We start from the raw sequence: 22,719 nt of genomic DNA on the forward strand, positions 1-22,719 counted from the left end.
GGGTGATCAGGGTGATCACCCCCCTGTCACTGATCTTTTTAACCCCTAACAGGTATATTAGACGCTGTTTTCATAACAGCGTCTAATATACCTCCTATCTGGTCCTCTGGTGGTCCCTTTTGTTAGGGGGTGATCACCCCCCTGTCACCAGATAGGAGTCCTCTGATGTCCGCATGATTTTTACGGATCCATGGATACATGGATCGGATCCACAAAACACATGCGGACGTCTGAATGGAGCCTTACAGGGGGGCTATCACCCCCCTGTCACTGATCACCCCCCCTGTAAGGCTCCATTCAGATGTCCGCATGATTTTTACGGATCCATGGATACATGGATCGGATCCACAAAACACATGCGGACGTCTGAATGGAGCCTAACAGGGGGGTGATCAATGACAGGGGGTGATCAGGGTGATCACCCCCCCCCCCCTGTAAGGCTCCATTCAGACGTCCGCATGATTTTTACGGATCCATGGATACATGGATCGGATCCACAAAACACATGCGGACATCTGAATGGAGCCTTACAGGGGGGTGATCAATGACAGGGGGGTGATCAGGGAGTGTATATGGGTGATCACCCGCCTGTCATTGATCACCCCCCTGTAAGGCTCCATTCAGACGTCCGTATGCGTTTTGCGGATCCGATCCATGTATCCATGGATCCGTAAAAATCATGCGGACGTCTGAATGGAGCCTTACAGGGGGGTGATCAATGACAGGGGGGTGATCAATGACAGGGGGTGATCAGGGAGTGTATATGGGTGATCACCCGCCTGTCATTGATCACCCCCCTGTAAGGCTCCATTCAGACGTCCGTATGCGTTTTGCGGATCCGATCCATGTATCCGTGGATCCGTAAAAATCATATGGACGTCTGAACGGAGCCTGACAGGGGGGTGATCAATGACAGGGGGGTGATCAATGACAGGGGGGTGATCAGGGAGTTTATATGGGGTGATTATGGGTGATCAGGGGTTCATAAAGGGTTAATAAGTGACGGGGGGGGGGGTGTAGTGTAGTGTAGTGTTTGGTGCGACTTTACTGACCTACCTGTGTCCTCTGGTGGTCGATCCTAACAAAAGGGACCACCAGAGGACCAGATAGGAGGTATATTAGACGCTGTTATGAAAACAGCGTCTAATATACCTGTTAGGGGTTAAAAAATTCGGATCTCCAGCCTGCCAGCGAGCGATCGCCGCTGGCAGGCTGGAGATCCACTCGCTTACCTTCCGTTCCTGTGAGCGCGCGCGCCTGTGTGCGCGCGTTCACAGGAAATCTTGCGTCTTGCGAGATGACGCGTATATGCGTCCAGTAGGAGTAAAGCAACCACCTCCCGGACGCATATCTGCGTTAGGCGGTCGGGTGGTGGTTAATTATGTTGTAATAACTGATTTATGGAACACTGGACATAAAAGGCAAAAAGAAATATATATATATATATATATATATATATATATATCCCAGCACATCCTCTAGTAAGCTCCTTTGGCCATATATTGTATCTTATTGCAAATAAAAATAAATGAAGAAATCTTCTGTATGGTCCAGTAGCTCAGCCACGTCTCTCTTCTTCTCATGCTCATGTTTCTGTCTGTGAGATAACTGGCTGGAGGAGAAGCTTTCTCCTTTAGTAATTCTGTAGCAGGACAAAAGATTCTAAAGCCTCACCTCATCAAGATAGAAGAAATCTTTCTACAACTATATTTCTTGTTTACTATTACTATTGATATCTTGTTTCCTTTAAAGTTGTCCCATAAAATATAGCACATTTTTCAAACCAACACCCGGATCTGACTACTTTTGTATTTGCATATAATTAAAGCCACTGACTTTTTCAATAAAATGTAACTGCTGTTTGTTACTTTGTTTATCGCTCTGTCTACATCACTTATGGATGCATGTGCTCAGTTCCATCCTTCAATTTACATCAGCTATATCTACTGTGATGAACTGTTACAGTTAGAGGGAGAGAACTGCAGCAGAAAGGAAATGCCTCCTGAGAAAAGACACACCTCATGAGCTGCAAGCTTTAAATAAATCTAGCAGAGCAATTGGAACAATGAATGGGGAGATATTTGGGTGCATGCAAGCTACATGTACTATCTGATGTCTGATTTTTATTTCTTACATTATTAATGAGATTTATAAAGAAATGTCATTCGAAAAAAATCTTTAACCCAAAAGATTTTCTAAAATATTTTAATGCATTAAATTGACTAGATATGACTAATTATTGTGTTTTAAGGTTAATTTCTAAATAAATACTACATAACAACTGTATGGGTGTAAAGTATTACTTGTGTCATCATTAAATAGTAACAATGTCTATGCCGCCAGAAAATACAAATGCTTGTTTCTGGCAAGAAAATGTTATTTTATCCTAACTCACTTAAATAAAATGGTGCTTCTTATAGATTCTGTCACATTTAATTAATGCAATTTTATATCAAAATAAATTACAAAATTCTAATATATACATAAAACTGTACATGTGTATCATGATGATGATGCAATGTGTTTGATCTCTAGCTCTTCCTAGTTTTCTGCTTTGAAGATGTTGTCTTTAATGACATCCACATGATCTTACAACCATATTTCTATATTTCTTTAAAATAACGTTGGAGCTATCATCAAAGTACAAAACAGAGATGGCATTAAGCTTTGTTGGTGCACAGCATGGCTTGGGGACATGTTCAGGAAACATGAGGTGGACCTGCAACAGGAAATAAAATGCATTGTTTACATGAACTACATATAACGTCATAATATTAATAATGATAAATCTTCAACATAGGCTAACATATATCAAAATGATAAATGGAGCAGCACTGTGCAACCTGTGTAGTTGTGCAGGGGCCAGTAGCCAAGGAGGAGTCATTGCCACTGCCCATTAGACTGCATGGCAAGGACTATGCTAATGGTTTCCAGAGGTTCACATTTACTTGTGGGTAAGCAGTTCACATAGGATTTTTCTGTAGAGCCATGAATGAGGTGCTTATTAATTGGCGCCCCTCTCTAGCCAGAACGCAGTTAGATAGGAAGGGACCCGAATTCTGTCCTGCTTAGAAGCTTGGTGTTGTTCTTTTTTGTCCCTTTTCAGTCTTATCCTTTAAACTGAATCTGAGGTCTACTTAGACCAGGGGTGCACAACCTGTGGCCCGGGAGCCACATGCAGCCCTTGATGCCCTTCTGTGCTGCCCCCAACCCTCTGGTGACAGACATGTATATTTATGTCTTGTGGCTGTTCGTATTTATTGTTCATGTATTATCCCATTAGATGGGAGTCCTGGAACTGTAACTAGACATTAATGGTATATAATGTATGTTCATTATGCCATAAGTGCAATATTTTAGTTGTTAATACCCCTTTAAATTTTATTTTTGGCCTTTGACATTGGTTTAGTCTTACAATGTGGCCCCCTCCCAGAAAACGTTGTGCACCCCTGATTTAGACTGTCAGTCAATGAGTGTCAAATATTTAAAGGGTTATTCTGAGATTTTTCTACAATTGTATGTTCCCTCTCTTGTTGAGACTAGAATCTTTTGCATTGATACTTATTAAAAGTTGCCTAGTGGGCTGGCCCTGCACTCCCAAACAAATGCAGTACATTGTGCATGTGATCGTAGCCAATCATCACTGACAGCATGTTTATAACCGGTCTCTCGGCGCTCCGTAACTACAGCTCATGCGTAACTATGATTCTCTCACTAGTCCTGTACAGCATACAACACTATCCACCCCCTAACCAGGCTGGCTGTGGCTGAAAAGCCATCCAGCCTTTGGCTCTGACCTGAATGAAGTCAGCAATCATCCAAAGTCGATTCGCATAAAACTTTGCATAAAACTACCTTGGAACCGGACACGAGTTTGGGAAATGTTTTTTTTACAGTACAAATGAAGTTATTAAGCTCATCAGAGCCAATACATTCCAATACTGTACGGAGCTCCTGCTCCCTACAATATTAGAATGAAGTTTTATGAAAATCGACTTTGGATGTTTCATCCTAAGTCGATTCACTCATCCCTAGATCTAAACCATTTCATAGTAGCTCTGGCTATATGTTTAGGGTTTTCTCCTACTGGAAGGTAAACCTCTACCAAAGTCTCAAGTCTTTTACATCCCCACAGCATGATGCTGCCACCACCATGTTTCACGGTGGGGATGGTGTGTTCATGGTGATGTGTAGTGTTATTTTTCCGCCACACATAGCGTTTTGCATTTATACCCAAAAATTTGTCTCATCTGACCAGAGCACCCTCTTCCACATGTTTGCTGTGTTTCCTACATGGCTTGTGGCAAACTGCAAATGGGATTTCTTATAGCTTGCTTTCAAAAATGGCTTTCTTCTTGCCACTCTTCCAGATTTGTGAAGTACATGACTAATAGTTGTCTTGTGGACAGATTGTCCAACTTGAGCAGTGGATGTCTGCAGCAACTCCAGAGTGACCATCTTTTCTGCTTCTCTAATTAGTGTTTTCCTTGCCTGAGCTGTCAGTTTAGGTGAGCAGCCATGCCTTGGTAGGTTTGCAGTTGTGCCATAACTCCTTCCATTTTTTGTAGTGATGAACAGCATAGGCAATATTTCACAAATTTGTAGCTGAATATTTGCAAATTTAATTACCTATAACAAACAATCACACAAAACCTATATGCCAAAAGACAGATATGTGCAAGGGAAACTCCTTTCCATGAGACAGGTACAGTCAAATGGCTTGGGGGATCTGCACACCTAGATCATTATCATTAGAGTGACAAAAATCATATTTTATTTTTTATGCCAGATAACTGGCATCTTCTCTCAATGATTAGGAGAGCCGCATAAACATTTTCAGTTTTCTAATTGTCCTAACATTTATATCCAATTTTGCAATGTAAACTCATTTACATAAACATAGGCATATGGGAAAGATATGCAAATTAGTAGAATTTGCATGTATTTCCCCTATGCTCATATTTATGCAAATGAGTTTACATGACAAAACAGTATAGAAAGGTTATTAAATATAAATGTTAGGACAATTAGAAAACTGAACTTTTTTATGTATCCCTCCTAAGCAGTGAGAGAAGAGTTAGCTGGCATCCCCAAAAAATATTTGCAATTTTGTCACCCTAATGATAATGATCTAGGCGTGCAGGTCCCTCAAGCCATCCAACTCAAACCAAGCAACTTTGAGGCTTAATGGCTCTCAGTCAGATAAGAGCTGGTTTTGAATGTCTCATTGCACACAAGGCTGCCATTGTAAGGTATGCTGACTGTACCTGTCTCATGGATAGGTTGTTGGCTTGCACATACCTGGCTTTTGGCATACAGCCTTTGTGTGATTGTCCGTTATATGTTTTTTATTGTATGTTATAGGTAATGATTTATTTTAAAAATAAAATAGCATCAATTATCAATGATAACTATATAAAAAAGGTATGGATGATAGCATAATAAAGATAAGCTATATATAAAAAGCATCAATTATCAATGATAACTATATAAAAAAGGTATGGATGATAGCATAATAAAGATAAGCTATATATAAAAAATAGATTCTAGGTTTATCTAGTGAAAAAAAATCTAGAATATTTGCGATTACGAAGATATAGTACTATATTCGCAATATTTTGCGATTAAAATATTCACACTCAACACTCATTTTCAGATGATGGAATGTACAGTGCTCTATGAGATGTCCAGAGCTTGGGATTTTTTGTATACCCTAACCCTGCTTTGCAATTATCCACAACTTTATCCTTGACCTGTCTGGTCTGTTCAATGGTTTTCATAATGCTGTTTGATCACTAATGTTAACTAACAAACCTCTGAGACCTTCACAGAACAACAGTAGTTACACACAGATGGACGCTATTTACTAATTAAGTGATTTCTGAAGGTGATTGGTCACACTGTATTCATTTAAGGGTATCAGAGTACAGGGGCCTGGATACACACACTTTGAGAATTTTATTTATTTAATATTTTGAAAACCATGTATCATATTATTTTTACTTTACTCACACTTGCTACTTTATGTTGGTCTATCACATAAAAGCCCAATAAAATACATTTAAGTTTGTGGGTGTGTAGCAAAAATAAAATTTGAAAAGTTCAAGGGGGTGTGAATACTTTTTTAAGGCAATATGCATACAGAGTTTAGATTTACTCACCAAAGTTTGCACAATTGCATGATTTGTAGCATTCATATGAGCATTAAGTGGAAAAGAACATTCCCCATCACAATAGAAAGCTGCATATCCTTCTGGAGCAATAATCCAATCCTATAACAAAGCATACACAGCAAATAGATTTTAAATAAAAGTAATATCACATCGAGAAGGAACCTTATGACATATCACTGAGATATGAATGTTGGCATTGGTGTAGATACGTATGTGTTCTGTAACTTTTAACAATCATTAGAAAGCAGAGGGTGTTTGGCACCTCCAGGTTCTGTGCACCTTCATCTTATGACTCAGAGATCTCAGATCCCATTCTAGTGAATGATATCTCTGTAGATCTTCAAGATAGAAGATGATGGGGCAGAGCATGTAACATGTTACTGGGTGATTTATGGAGTTTATAGAGAACTTTCCCTTTAAACAGAAGATTGTATGGTATCACAAACCTACATCTATTTAGTGTTTTAGTGGCATCTAGATGGAAAGTAACAGCTTGCTCATGGTTATTTATATCTCCTGCATGCATAAGTTGATAAATCAAATCAGGTAACATATGCTTTGATGTGTTTAAAAGTCAGGACAGAAAGTAGAGGGGTGGAAGGTCATACTAACAAGGGGGTAGATAGTGTAGATATAGAGTGGGTTATAGAAGGGGACAGTGGGGATTTAGTGGGGGCTGGGGTTAGCGAGAAGACTGGGCATAACTATACATTTATGAAAAATAGAACTGCTGGTAACAAGAAACTGTTACATACAAAAATAAACCAACGTAACCAAAAAATCCCGGATATTCACTTTACAGGTAATAGTAATTTAAAATGTATTTTTACAAATGCAAAAAGTCTAGCTAGAAAAATGGGGGAGCTGGAGGCTGTGGTACTAGAAGAACACATAGATGTAGTTGGTGTGGCTGAGACATGGTTGGACTCTTCGCATGACTGGGCTGTTAATATTTAGGAAAGACCAGGTCAATAGAAAAGGTGGTGGTGTGTGCCTGTATGTGAGGAGTGATCTGAAGACAAGTGTAAAAGAGGCAATGGTAGGTGCGGATGGTGAGGATGTGGAAACCTTATGGGTGGAAGTTCAAAGGAATATAAACACTGAAAAAAATTCTACTTGGTGTAATCTATAGACCCCCTAACATCACAGAAGAGATAGAAATGCAACTGTATAACCAAATAGAGTGGGCGTCACAGGATGGTACAGTGGTCATAATGGTAGATTTTAACTTCCCAGATATTGACTGGGGTCATGGTTCTGCCTCAACCGCAAAGGGAAGAAAATTCCTCAACTTTCTGCAGGACCACTTTATGGGCCAGTTTGCAGAAGTTCCCACTAGGGGCGATGCTCTGTTGGATCTGGTTATTTTTAATGATGCAGAACTTGTTGGTAATGTTACTGTTCGAGAAACACTAGGTAATAGTGAGCACAATATAAATATATTCCCCCTAAACTGTAAAAAAAAAACTGTCAGGCAGAGCAAAGACACTGCATTTCAAAAAGGCTAATTTCCCTGTGTTAAGGGCAGCATTTCAGGGCATAGCCTGGGAGCAGCTACTGTCACAAAACAATACTGAGGATAAATGGGAGAGGTTCAAATCCACATTGAGTAATTGCACAAAAAAATGTATCCCTTTAGGTAACAAGTGCAAATGGCTAAAATTAAACCCTGCATGGCTTACAGCTACTGTAAAAAGAGCAATAAAAGACAGAAAGAGAGCATTTAAAAAATATAAAAGCTGAGGGGTCAGCTATAGCGTTTGAAGATTACAAAGGGCTTAATAAAATCTATAAAAAAAGAAAAAATTAGCAAAAATACAAAACGAACAGCAGGTAGCAAAAGAGAGCAAAACAAATCCCCAAAAATTCCTTAAATATATAAATGCTCAAAAACCTAGGTGTGAGCAGGTAGGTCCACTAAATAATGGTAAAGGTAGGGTAGTCACTGAAGATAAGGAAAAGGCAGAGTTACTAAATAGTTTTTTTTTAGCTCTGTATATACAAAAGAAGAGAAAGCAGCTGATATCTGTCGGGCCGGGGCTGTTAGCCATTTGAGTATATCACTGGATGTACTAACTGTAGATATGGTCCAAGAGAAGTTAAATAGGGTAAATGTGAACAAGGTTCCGGGTCCAGATGGATTACACCCAATAGTGCTTAAAGAGCTTAGTTCAGTCATTGCTGTGCCCCTGTTTATAATTTTTAAAGATTCTCTAGGTACTGGTACAGTGCCAAGTAATTGGCACAAGGTAAACCTAGTGCCCATATTTAAAATAGGATAAAGGTCCTTCACAGGTAATTATAGACCAGTTAGTTTAACTTCCGTTGTGGTAAAAATGTTTGAAGGACTCTTAAGGGACTATATACAGGAGTATGTGACTATTAATAATATTATAAGTGATAACCAGCATGGATTAACCAAGGACAGAAGTTGTCAGACTAACCTGATTTGTTTTTATGAGGAGGTGAGTAGTAGCTTGGACAGAGGGGCGTCTGTAGATGTAGTGTTTCTAGGTTTTGCAAAGGCTTTTGATACTGTCCCTCATAGACGCTTAATAGGTAAAGTAAGGTCTATAGGCTTAGAAAGTATAGTTTGTAATTGGATTGAAAACTGGCTGAAGGGCCGTGTCCAGAGAGTTGTGGTCAATGATTCCTATTCAGAATGGTCCCAGGCTATAAGTGGTGCACCCCAAGGTTCAGTGCTGGGCCCTTTGTTATTTAATTTATTTATTAATGATATTGAGGGGATTAATAGCACCTTATCTATTTTTGCAGATGACACTAAGCTGTGTAGAACTGTACAGTCTATGGAAAATGTCCATAAACTACAAGCTGACTTGAACACTATTTGGGCATCAACTTGGCAAATGAGGTTCAATTTGGACAATGGAAAGTTATGCATCTTGGTAGGAATAATCTCTGTGCTTCATATGTCCTAGGTGATGTAGCACTGGGAGAGTCACTTATAGAGAAGGATTTGGGTGTCCTTGTGGATGGTAGATTAAATTACAGCATACAATGTCAATCAGCTGCTTCTAAGGCCACCAGTATATTTTCATGCATTAAACGAGGCATGGACTCGTGGGGCAGGGATGTAGTATTACCACTTTACAAAGCGTTAGTGCAACCTCATCTGGAATATGCAGATCAGTTCTGGGCACCAGTCTATAGAAAGGACACACTACAGCTGGAAAAAGTATGGAGGAGAGGGACTAAACTGATAAGGGGAATGGAGGGTCTTAGTTATAAAGAAAGATTAAAATAATTGAATTTATTTAGTCTTGAGATGAGACGTCTGAGGGGGGGGACATGATTAACCTATACAAATATATAAATGGGCCATGCAATAAATACAGTGAAAAGCTGTTCCATGTAAAATGCGCTCAAAAGACAAGGGGGCTCTGCCTCCGATTAGAGAGGAAAAAGTTCAGTTTCCGGAAGCGTCAAAGCTTCTTTACTGAAGGAACTGTGAAGCTCTGGAATAGACTTTCTCAGGACGTGGTCACAGCAGGAACAGTGGACAGTTTCAAAAAGGGTTTAAAAAAGTCTCAATTCCTTTTGGGATTCGTATCCCCACCTATGCCTTGGTTGAACTTGATGGACGTATGTCTTTTTTCAACCGTATTAACTACCGTATGTAAGTATATGTAATATAGCTCCTATTTAAGCTAATTAGTAAGAATAGTGAATTGGTTTGCCAACATAGTATTTTAATATTCTTTTAATTTTCAGTTATGATGAACCAAAGTGACATTGACAAAAGATGAATAAAACATGCAAAGTATACAAATAGCCTGCTGACTAATCAAGTTGACTTTTATGTAGTGAAAATATACAGGGGCATACATACCATTGGTGCAGCCTGTGCCACTGTACAGGGGTCATATAGGCAAGGGGGCCTCATCCCACTAAAAAAAGGACACCATGGTTTCCTTGGCTAGAAATTACTAATGGATTATTTCTATCAATTAGATAGATAGACTAAAGGGAGTCATGGTAAGGAATATGGAGCACCAAGATGAAACCCTCACTCTTGAAAAATGACCTCTTAAACAGCAAAGGACCAACATAGCTGCACAGGGGCCCCCGACTGTCTATGTATATCCCTGACAGTATCAGCAAACATATCCTGTTTTAATCTGACAACAATATTAATTGGTTAACATTACTGGCAATAAATAATTTATCAAAAAGGGGACTGAAAAACAGAAAGTTAAATCCTTACCTGCCAGCCCAAGTCACGGAAGCTGACATAGAGCTCATGTTTTTTGCAAGCCTGCTTCTGTTCACTTGTATTGTAATCTGTGCACAGACATAACAAAAATAAGTTATATGGGGCATTCATGGTTGATTTTATGTATTATGAATGCTTTATTGTGGTAATTTTCACATTCTTTTATTTATTATCTGTTGTACTTTATACAAATTTGTCCTGCTTAATAGTTAAATATTTTGGTCCCCTAGCTGACATTTACATCTATTGTACATACCTTCACTTCATTCCAAACTTTAAGGACCCATATTATGTGATAATCATGTGTTATGTTTATTGCGGTATACGCTTTCACAAAATAAATATAATATACAGATGTAGCCGAGCTAAAATTGACTCTGATAACACATGGCACAGTGTTATCTTGGTTATCTCATAATAAAAAGACATTGAAATCCATTAAAAAGTTAGCTTTTTCTTGCCATTCTTTAGTTAACACATTAACCATCAAGTTTAGCCTGGCTGCATCTGTAATCTTCATTTGTGCAGAATGAATTTATTTACTGAATAATAAAATATCTACATTATTTAGGTACATGTAATAGTACTAGTACTAGTGTTATCTGTTTAGATATGATACATATAGCCATATTGTATAGGTAGTATAACAGTGCGATAGATGTAAACTTAAAGAGTACCTAACCTTTGAACAAAATTTGCATTCATTAATAGTACAGTGTGTGAAAATCAGGGATAAGCGGCAGCTGCAATATTCTAATTCACAATATTTCTATTTGAATATTTATCATATATTTGCTAATTCGCGAATTCGTTATCTCCAGTCATTATTTTCTTGATTGCGAAAATCGGCGATAAAAATTTGTGATACGAAAATTTGCAATCAACACTACTCCTAAAGTCAAAGATATTGCAGCCTTCTCATTGGCCCACAAGCAAGAAGCAGTGAGGAATCATGGGTACTGATGAAAAAAAAAATCTAGAATATTTGCAATTACAAAGATATAGCACTATAGATATTTGAAATTCTCAAAGTGACAAAATATGCAATAAAAATTCACGATTTGAATATTTGCCATTCCATGACATCTGTTTTTTCTAGCACACCTAAAATAGAGAAGAATCAGCTTCTTAACTTTCTCTTACTCACCCAGTAGCATCCTGAAGATCATGGAGGACATTACACAAAAGTACTGACATACATGAATGTGAATAAAGCAATTGGGTTGAGACAGAGACTGTCTATTTAGTTGACTATCTCTTTGGTGTGTTTCCTGTAGGACAGTCTCAATCAGCTCCTGCTCACTCCTCCCCTTCCCATAAACCTCTGTAGTATGAGGTAAGCTGATCCTTCAGTGAGAAGGTGGCGTATTGGTCTTACTAGACATATTGCTCTAAATTTCAGAGACAAGGTTATTTTAGAAAAGAAGGGAGGAGGGAACAGTTGATAACTCTAGAACAAAGCATTTTTCTCTGATAAGATATATTACAATATTTCTTATAGCTGTTTGTTTGTGTGTGTTTTTGCTGTTTATGCTAGTTTACAGATTTTTGCAGTCTTTGCCATTTTTTAACCTTCATTTTTGGTGCATTTTTAATGAAAAAAATTTCAACCCCAGATGTTATCTGAAAGTATATGGGAGGTATAAAATGATGGCTTGCATCATGAATGAAAATATGATCAACATAAAGAACATGAGAAAGCCTGCATTTTATGTATTATCTGCGAATGGAAATCACCAACAGTTGCTAATTGATGAACTGTTATTTATAATGTATGGATGGAGTAAAGTTAACACTCCTGTTTTCTGAGATTTCTGAGTTGTGTTATCTAATCTAAGCAAACACCTGCAATTGCTTTTCAATGGCTTTTGTCTCAAGATAATGCTATGAGTTAAGAAATTTGAGTTAAGAGCTGGAGTGCTAACCCTGCTACATCTGTATTTCTTACCTGCATTGGTGGGCATCTTTGATGCATCATGTTGAGCTGTAGACTTATTCTTGTCTTGTTTCTTCCTTTTAGTATTTGCTGCTCTGACTGATCGGAGCAGAACTTCACTTGCTTTGAAAAAAGCAACTAGAAAAGGTTGCTTTGACTGAGGGCCATGTCTGCCAACAAGGCCCACTGACTTAATATTGACACTTCTTCCTGAAAAGAATATAAAAATACAAATTTTTAACATTGGCACAAGCAGTAACAATGCGAATAAGCTGGAAGATCAGATCTAGGTGTCATGAACACAGTAGAGACAAAAGGAAGTCAGAGGTACATGGAAGTACTGTATAGTCCTAGACATCTGTGGGTGCTATATCATCATCACTCACCTCAGAGCTTGTAGCAATATATGGTCATGTGAATGTAGCCTGAGATTAAAGCATTTTGCCATGTCTTTACATGCTTTTGGTTAAAACTCTTCTGCTTTAGAATACAATATTTATGACTACAAGTCACCCCAAATTAGTAGATGACTCAGGTATTGTAAACTAACCAGAGACTACTAGTTATGGATGCTAGTAACTTAGCAATACACAAATTTGGTTTTAGCGGGATCAGCTGATTATCTAGTGTTTGTGCAGACAGCTTGACAACCCCCCATCAAACTTTGTTCTCTTAGGAGTTTAGATACTGCTAGGCAATGTGTCTACTGGCAGCTTATTTCCCTTTTCTTACTGAAATAAACATGCAAAATCTATAGCTCAAGTCATGCATGTTTGCAAGGAAAGAGTGGACAAGAGGATCAATTGAATAAGTCTTTGGCCAATAGCTATTTAAGCTCCTGCCCAATCTTAAGGCCAGTGTATGTCTCTTGGACCCCATCAGCAGTGTCAGCAAAGAGCATTTATCTCCAAATAGAGAACTAGATGAACCACTTATGAAACCAAGTTATAGCTATACGTAATAGTATTTGTTAGAGATGAGCGAATCGAAGCTGACAAAGTGGAATTCATTACGAATTTAAGGAAAAAAATTTAAGGAAATTTTTTATAGCCCTGTGATGTCACAGCCCTATAAATACGCCATCTTAGATTCTGCCATTCACCAGCATACTTAGTGCAGGGAGAGACGTGTCTGCAGGCGCTAGGGACAATGATAGAAAAATCGTCAGTGTGCTAACAAAAAAAATAATAAAAATATTTACAAATGCAGGAAAAGATTATTCAAGGTGTAGGAAAAGGATAGGGAGTAATTGATCCACAGCATTTCTGTTGAACAGGGTTCATTCGGGTAGGTGACAGCCTGGGTAATGGGAACAATCCTATTAGACCTTGCAGCACTGACTGGGCACCCAAATTGCCATTATACAGGTCTGTAATTCCATCAAACCGTTCTTATTAAGGTGCAAGGGCTGTTTGATACATGCATTAACAGGGGTTATTACAAGGAAATATTTCTACATTTTATTTGCCCTAGTGCGGTGCAGTTATATGTTCTAAAGCATTTTTGGTCTTGCATTAGTGGGAAAAAGGGCTTATTAGCCGTTGTGTGGTGAAGTGCGAAAAAAGCGGCTCTTTTTGTCGTGTATTAGTGGCAAAAGTAAAATATATTTGCTGCTCAACTGTGCAGTTATCGGTTTTAAAGCCCTTTTTTGTGTGTATTAGTGGAAAAAGGAAAAATATATTTGCCGCTCAGCGGTGCACTTTTCTGTTTTAAAGCCTATTTTTGTGTGTATTGGTGGACAAAGGAAAAATATCTTTGCCGCTCAACGGTGCAGTTATCGGTTTTAAGCCCTTTTTTTGTGTGTATTAGTTGAAAAAGGAAAAATATATTTGCCAATCAGCAGTGCAGGTATCTGTTTTAAAGCCCTTTTTTGTGTGTATTAGTGGAAAAAAGAAAAATATCTTTGCCGCTCAATGGTGCAGTTATATGTTTTAAAGCCCTTTTTTTGTGTATTAGTGTAAAAAGGAAAAATATCTTTGCCGCTCAACGGTGCAGTTACAGTATCTGTTTTAAAGCCCTTTTTTTCATGTATTAGTGGCAAAATAAAAAATACTCTGCACCTTTCAGAGAACTTTTATTTGCCAAAAAGGCAGTATAAGCCGTGCAGACACATGTAAAACAGAAGTTGGGCCAGTCCTTGAGCCTGCCATTGTCTGTCAAAGTGCACGGCAGCGCTGACGTGTGGAGCTGTAACTATGGTCAGGGACAGTACAGTATACCGTCCAATGGGTGAATGTGGTTCCTGCACAGCCAAACCAGAAACTTGGCCAGGTGATGCCGCTTCCACGTTGCCACGCTGTTGGTCCAGCGACAATGTCCGCCTCTGCCTCCTCATTCTCCACCGTGTCCTCAGCCTCCACTGCAGGGACAATTCACAGAGCCCCTCAAGCATGCCACATGTACAGGGCACGGCAGTCTCAAGCTGTTCTGCACCTCATTTGCCTGGGTGATAAGGAAGATGAGGCAGAGGACAGAAACACACCATGGCAGTATGCAGTGGAGATGGAGACAGGGAGTCCCTCGTCACTTGCGCAAATGGACCACTGCATGCTCATTTGCTTGGGCAGTGACAGCCGAATTGTCACCATTCGGCAGAGGGATGACTTCTGGCTCTCCACCTTGTTGGACCCTTTGTTTACACCCTCTGAGAGGGAAGACAAACTGAACTACTATAGAGACATTCTATGTAGTCAGTTGGCCGCTGCCTATCTGCGCCATCATCTATCCTCTCGCAAGTCTGACCGGGGCGGCCCTCTGCGCTCACATTCCACTGCCATGGCTGCTGGGGAGGGGTGGGGTGGCAGGAGCAGTATCAGTTCCATCAACAGCAGCCTGATTCTACAGTCGCTGACGAGAAGCTTTTTTCACCTGCATAGTGAAGAAACTACTCACCAGCAGCTAAACGTAGAGAAGAACCTGATCCAGCAGGTGGTGGCATACTTGGAGAGCACCCTGCCAGCCAACCTTGAAGATCCACTGGACTACTGGGCAGAAAAACTGGATTTGTGGCCACAACTGTCCGAATTTACCCTGAAAAAGCTGTCCTGCCCGGCCAGTAGTGTTTCATCAGAGCAGATGTTTAGTTCGGCAGGGTCATAGTTAGCCCAAGAAGAACTCACCTGTCCACGAAAAATGTGGAGAGACTAACCTTTGTCAAGATGAATCAGGCGTGGATCAGCCAGGATTTCCACCCACCAATTCCTGATGCCTCAGACTAGATCATCCATGGTGCCACACCAACTCTTTAACAAGAGACTGGTTTCTTCTGGCTAACTGCCTCATCTACTATTCTGATGCTGCCACCTGCCTGATGCCACACACCTGATGCCAAGTGCTGCTACTTTTACCCACCATCCTTAGCGGGTACTGGTATTTTCACTTTCCTCCACACTATGTCACCTTGCCACTCTGTGGTCTCCAGCTGCTGCTCTTACCTCGATTTTATGTCACCTTGCCACTCTGTGGCCTACTGATGCTGCCGCCACCTCTCTGTAGCCAGGAAATAGACATTTTTTAAAAGTAATTAGCCGTGGATTTATTCGGATCAAACCAAATTTTTCCAAAAATAATTGGCGAACCGGGTAATGATTTTTTAAAAAATTTTATTCACTCATCTCTAGTATTTGTATTTGCAAAAGTAATTTCTCAGATGTCCTTACACTGCTGCTAGTTCTGCCTAAAATATAGCATAGGCTACTGGTTGGATTTCTATTCAATGTAATGTAACATAGTAACATGGTAACATAGTTTATAAGGCCGAAAAAAGACAACTGTCCACCCAGTTCGGCCTGTTATCCTGCAAGTTGATCCAGAGGAAGGTACGTATATATCATAAGCAGCCATACTGTGTATTGTGCAATAGTAATATTAGTCAAATTGCTCTGTTCGTCTCCTAGTAGAGAGAACAGAGAGGGCTAAATCAAGCGACAAGCTCATGACTGTGCAAAAAATGGCTACAATGGTTGTCACTTTCTTTTCCCCATGAAGCATGTAGTTCTCACAGTAGGGAGATTAATGACCCTTCTAGCCTTAAAGACACTTGAATATAGTGAATTGTGCATGCAATAAGTTTTTATTGGTGATTTTGTCTTAATCACTAATTCTACGTTTGTACAGAAATGCTGAAAGCATTTCCATATGAATATTCATGTGTTTCTTCACTTATATATTCACAGCTGGTTTGGGTAACTGTAAAATAAGCTGGATTTACCTGGCAATGCCACACATTTATAAACACATTTATCCTTGCATGAATTCTGCTAAATGAAATGTGAAATCCTCCCCATTACTTCTGATTGCGAGCATTCAAGGCAATTACGTTTAATGGAGCTGAAGGAAAAGTTCACAGCGATTGTCTTTACTCGGCTCTTTTAAAAAAAAATTAACTTCCAAAGTTGAGTTAACCATGTTGGTGCAGCGCATGAATGTACTGTAGCTGTTAGCTGTTATATTTTTTTATCCTTTTGTGTTAATAATTTTAGTCAAATCCACACTTGCATTTTTTTTTTTGCGTTTCTTTATGTTACTTTGTTGTGCAATTGATTTACCGGTAATCTGATACAGCTGATATTTAACTATGATTTTTATGTGGTTCTTACAGGGCACAACAAGTAGGCCAAGATTATAGAGAAATCAAAAGCGGCAAGTTCCCAAGTGCCACCATCACTTAGGCCTTTTTCACACGGGCGTTGCGGGAAAATGTGCGGGTGCGTTGCAGGAACACCCGTGATTTTTCCGCGCGAGTGCAAAACATTGTAATGCGTTTTGCACTTGCGTGAGAAAAATTGCGTGTGTTTGGTACCCAGCTTGGGATCGGTGTTCTGTAGATTGTATTATTTTCCCTTATAACATGGTTATAAGGGAGAATAATAGCATTCTGAATACAGAATGCATAGTAAAATAACGCTGGAGGGGTTAAAAAAAATAATAATAATTTTTTACTCACCTTAGTCCACTTGCTCGCGTAGCCGGCATCTCCTTCTGTCTTCATCTTAGCTTTGTGTAGCAACAGGACCTGTGGTGACGTCACTCCGGTCATCACATGATCCATCACCATGGTAAAAGATCATGTGATGGATCATGTGATGACTGTGACGTCACCAAAGGTCCTTGTTGCTACATAGAGCTAAGATCAAGACAGAAGGAGATGCCGGGCTGCGCGAGCAAGTGGATTAAGGTGATTTAAATAATTTGTAAAAATTTTTTAACCCCTCCAGCCCTATTGTACTATGCATTCTGTATTCAGAATGCTATTATTTTCCCTTATAACCATGTTATAAGGGGAAATAATAATGATCGGGTCTCCATCCCGATCGTCTCCTAGCAACTGTGCGTGAAAATCACACCGCATCCGCACTTGCTTGCGGATGCTTGCGATTTTCATGCAACCCCATTCACTTCTATGGGGCCTGCGTTGCGTGAAAACCGCACAAAGAGGAGCATGCTGCGATTTTCACGCAACGCACAAGTGATGCGTGAAAATCACTGCTCATGTGAACAGCCCCATAGAAATGAATGGGCCAGGATTCAGTGCGGGTGCAATGCGTTCACTTCTCGCATTGCACCCGCGCGGAATACTCGCCCATGTGAAAGGGGCCTTAGGGACCTTTTCTACCCAATTCCCAATTTTACATGTTAAGCATGCCTCCATCAATATAAAAGTTTTAATATGTGCTTAGAGAAGGAATCACACAGTTTTCCATATAATCATAGTAACTGTGATGAGCAAAGTTATGATAAATTCGATTAGTCTGCTTCGCAAAATTTCATGAAGAAATTTGCCATGAAGCGCATTCCGTTGTATATAGGGATGAGTGGACCCATGGATGTTCGGGTTTGCAGGGCTTGGACAAACTTTGGGTTAAAGTTTGGGTTTGGGACCCGAACTTGACTCGAACCTGAACCACATTAAATTCAATAGGGACCTGAACTTTGGTGCACTAAAATTACTGTAAAATAGTCATAGTAAGGGCTGGAGGGCTGCAAAAGGAAGCAAAATGGGGATAAGAGCAGGACAGTTGCCCTGCAAACAAATGTGGATAGGGAAATGACTTAAAATAATATAGAATAGAAAAAAAATTGAAAAATCTTAAACTAGGAGGCAGAGTCAAAGTGGAGGATGAGGAGGCGATGGACGTGGTGGTGTAGGTGGAAGCGGCGGTGGAGAAGGAGGTAGCCAACACTGTTTTTGTAGTTTTTTTTATTTTTCCCATTTATTTTAATTTTTTTTATAAATTTAGGAAGACCCAAAAACATTGGGTATTAAAAAAGAGAATACAAAGAGAAAGTTCGCTGGAGTATAACAATAGCTGTCTTCGGACAAGTCCTGTGGGATCCATGCCTGGTTCATTTTAATGAACGTGAGCTTGTCCACGTTGGCTGTGGACAGGCGGCTGCACTTGTCTGTGATTCCCCCCCCGCCGTGCTAAACACGTTCGGACAATACACTTGCTGCAGGGAAGGCCAACACCTCCAAGGCATAAAGGGCAAGCTCAGGCCAGGTGCCCAATTTGGAGACCCAGAAGTTGAATGGGGCAGAACCATGAGTCAGTACGTGTAGGCATGTGCACAGGTACTGTTCCACCATGTTGCTGAAATGCTGCCTCCTACTAAGACGTTCCGTATCAGCTGGTGGTGCTCGTTGTTGAGGCGTGCTGTCAAAGCTTTTCCACATTTCGGCCATGCTAAGCCTGCCTTCTGAGGTGCTGGCGGTGCCCCAGCTGAGTTGGCAACTTCTTCTTCTTCCTCCTCCTCTGCCTTCACCTTGTGCTTCCACTGAGCCCCCACTGTCAGGTGTGAATGCCATCAGCAGCACATCTACCAGCGTGTGCTTATACTCTCTCATCTTCCGATCACGCTCCAGTGATGGAATTAACAACAGCACGTTGTCCTTGTAGCGGGGATCCAATAGGGTGGTCACCCAGTAATCAGCACTGGTTAAAATGTGTGCAACACAGCGGTTGTTGCACAGGCATTGCAGCATGTAGTAGCTCATGTGTGCCAGTTTGCCCAGAGGTAACCACAAGCTGTCTTTTGTGTGAGGTGTATCGGCTGTGTCTGCTGTATCCCCCCAGCCATGCTTCATTGATGCCCATTAGCTGCTTTGGGTGTTACCCTGCTGTGAACACGGTTCCCTCTTCTCATCATTTTCCTATTCTTCATCCTGCAGAACTGTGCCCTGGCTGGACAGTTGTGTACATGGCTTCTGTTGGCGCAGGAACCCAGCCTCGGAGCCACTTGTGAATGACTGGCCTGATAACTGGAAATGGTCCCTCTTCCTCCTCCTCCTCGTGTGCCACATCCTCTTCCATCATCGCGCAAAGTGTTTTTTTAAGGAGACATAGAAGTCGGCTAGTAACGCTGAGCACTGGCCATGTTGGTGGAGTACTAAAACAGCGCAACACAGCACACACGTCCTGCATGGAGGCCCACTTGTTGGTGGTGAAGTGGTGCTGTTCCGCAAAGTGACTCAACCGTGCGTGCTGCAGCTGAAACTCCACTATCACCTGTTGCTGCTCGCACAGACTCTCCAGCATGTGCAAGGTGGAGTTCTACCTTGTGGGTATGTCGCATATGAGGTGGTGAGCGGAAATGCCGAAGTTACACTGCAGCGCGGACAGGCGAGCAGCAGCAGTGTGAGAACACTGAAATCGCGCACAGACGGCCTGCACTTTCTGCAGCAGATCTGAAATATTGGGGTAATTTTTCATGAACTTCTGCACCACCAAATTCAGCACATGCACCAGGCAAGGGATGTGCGTCAAACCGGCTAGTGCCAGAGCTGCTACGAGATTTCGCCCATTATCGCACACCACCAGGTCGGGCTTGAGGCTGACTGGCACAAACCACTCATCGGTCTGTTGTTCAAGGCCCATCCACAGCTCCTGTGCGGTGTGGGGTTTGTCCCCCTGCTTTCGTTTACCCCTGGCTGTGCTGAAGTTGGTGGTGAAGGTGTTATGCTGACCGGATGAGGAGCTGGTAGAGGATGAGGAAGCAGAGTAGGAGGAGGAAGCAACAGGAGGCAAACTGAAGAACCCTGCAATCCTCGGTGGTGGAAGGACAGACGCCAAACTGCTATCCGCCTCAGGCCCAGCCACCACTGCATTTACCCAGTGTGCTGGAGATATAATGGCCCTGACCGTGCTTACTGGTCCACGTATCCGTAGTCAGGTGTACCTTGCCACAGATGGCGTTGCGCAGTGCACACCTGATTTTGTCCCCTATTTGGTTGTGCAGGGAAGGGATGGCTCACCTTGAAAAGTAGTGGCGGCTGGGCACGACGTACTGTGGGACAGCCACCGCCATAAGGCCTTTAAAACTATCTGTCTCCACCAGACAGAATGACAGCATTTCCAAGGCCAGTAATTTAGAAATGCTGGCATTCAGGGCTAGGGATCGCAGGTGGGTAGGGGGGTACTTCCTCTTCCTCTCCAGCGTTTGGGAGATGGAGAGCTGGACGCTTCCATGGGACATTGTGGAGATGCTTGGTGACCCAGGTGTTGGTTTTGCTGGCAGATCCTCTGTTTGCGGGGTGGCAGGTGGCACTGTCACTCCAGAGGTGGATGAAGAGGTCGAGACTGCAGCAGAAGAGGAAGCAGGAGGAGCCAGAGACCTTTCTTGGTTTTTGAGGTGTCTACTCCACTGCAGCTCGTGCTTTGCACTTAAATGCCTCTCGTGCTTTACACTTAAATGCCTGGTCATGCAGGTTGTGCTCAGGTTGAGAACATTTATGACTCGCTTCAGGCTCTGATTGCACAGCGTGCAAACCACTCGTCTCTTGTCGTCAGCACATTGTCTGAAGAACTGCCACGCCAGGGAACTCCATGGAGCTGGCTTTGGTGTGCTTGGTCCCTTGCTGCGGTGGGCAGTAGCAGGCGTACTGTCTAGACGACGGCCACTCTGCTTTTGCACCCTGCTCCCTCATCTGCTGTGCTGGTGGCTCTGTGCGACCACCGCCTCTTCCTCCGAACTACATAGGTCACTCGCATGACCTTGATTCCATGTGAGGTCGAGGACCTCATCGTCCTCCACATCATCTTCCACCCAGTCTTCACCCCTGCCTTCCTTGTCGGTCTGCACACTTTTGAAAGCCCCAGCAGTTGGCACCTGTGTTTTGTCATCATCCGAGATGTGCTGAAATGGTCCTCCCATGTACTCTTGAAAGATAAGTGGTTGGGCATCAATGCACTCAATCTCTTTCACTTCTGGGGCAGGGCTAGGTGGATGGCCCTGGGAAACCCTGTTAACAGAGTCATCAAAAAGCAGAAGAGACTGCTGCATGACTTGGGGCTCACACTGCTTGGCTGATTTGCAAGGGGGTGAGGTGAAAGACTGATGGATATCGGCTGCAGGTACCAACTGTGGTCGTTCAGCAGGAGACTGGGTGGGAGACAATGTGAAGGAACTGGATCCACTTTCAGCAACCCAATCTACTATCGCCTGTACTTGTTCAGGCCTCACCATTCGTAGAGCAGCATTAGGCCCGACCAAATACCGCAGCAGATTTTGTCACCTACTCGCACCTGAGGAAGGGGTTTCACTTGTGCGTATAGCTGGAACAGATCAACCATGTCCTCTCCCTGCAACAGGAGATACACCAGCAGCACCACGACCTGGGGCACGTCCCTTATTTGATTCTCTCCTCATATTTTTCAAATTTAGGATCTTGCCCTAAATGGGTGTTTAATTAATAGTAGAATAGAACGACAGTATGTAAAGGGTGTATCTCACATGGCCTGAACCAGACTAGGTCTCAATTAAAGATTTTTTTGCCCAAAATGGCTGTATTTCAAATGCCTGAATCAAACCCCTGTAGAGGGTGTATCTCACAGGGCCTGTACCAGTGTAGGCCTAAATTAAATATTTATTTGCCCAAAATGGCTGTATTTAAAATGCCTGAATCATACCCCTGTATGTAGAGGATGTATCTCACAGGGCCTGAACCAGTGTAGGCCTAAATTCAATATTGGTGCACCAAATGGCTGTATTTCAAATGCCTGAATCAATCCCCTGTATGTAGAGGGTGTATCTCACAGGGCCTGAACCAGTGTAGGCCTGAATTAAAGATTTATTTCCACAAAATGGATGTATTTAAAATGGCTGTATTTCAAGTGCCTGAATCAAACCCCTGTATGTAGAGGGTGTATCTCACACGGCCTGAACCAGTGTAGGCCTGAATTAAACATTGGTGCACCAAATGGCGGTTCTTTCAAATGCCTAAATCAAACCCCTGTATGTAGAGGGTGTATCTCACTCCGCCTGGACCAGTGTAGGCCTGAATTGTATATTGGTGCACCAAAAGGCGGTATTTCAAATGCCTGAATCAAACCCCTGTATGTAGAGGGTGTATCTCACACGGCCTGAACCAGTGTAGGCCT

At 41.7% G+C, this 22,719-nt stretch overlaps 1 protein-coding gene across 1 annotated transcript in view; it reads right to left on the bottom strand.

Annotated features, from left to right (window-relative positions):
- Positions 1-2,191: 2,191 nt before the first annotated feature.
- BMP5 (bone morphogenetic protein 5) overlaps positions 2,192-22,719 on the bottom strand; it is a 242,629-nt gene continuing 222,101 nt past the window's right edge. Inside the window, exons 4-7 of the mRNA XM_044291783.1 lie at positions 12,356-12,553; positions 10,399-10,475; positions 6,162-6,272; positions 2,192-2,719 (exon numbers count right to left, since the gene is read on the bottom strand). Coding sequence (XP_044147718.1) covers positions 2,570-2,719; positions 6,162-6,272; positions 10,399-10,475; positions 12,356-12,553 — 536 coding nt within the window. The 3' untranslated portion in view covers positions 2,192-2,569. The remainder of the gene's footprint in view (positions 2,720-6,161; positions 6,273-10,398; positions 10,476-12,355; positions 12,554-22,719) is intronic.

The sequence above is a fragment of the Bufo gargarizans genome, chromosome 4, assembly GCF_014858855.1.
Source record: "Bufo gargarizans isolate SCDJY-AF-19 chromosome 4, ASM1485885v1, whole genome shotgun sequence".
Lineage (NCBI taxonomy): Eukaryota > Metazoa > Chordata > Amphibia > Anura > Bufonidae > Bufo > Bufo gargarizans.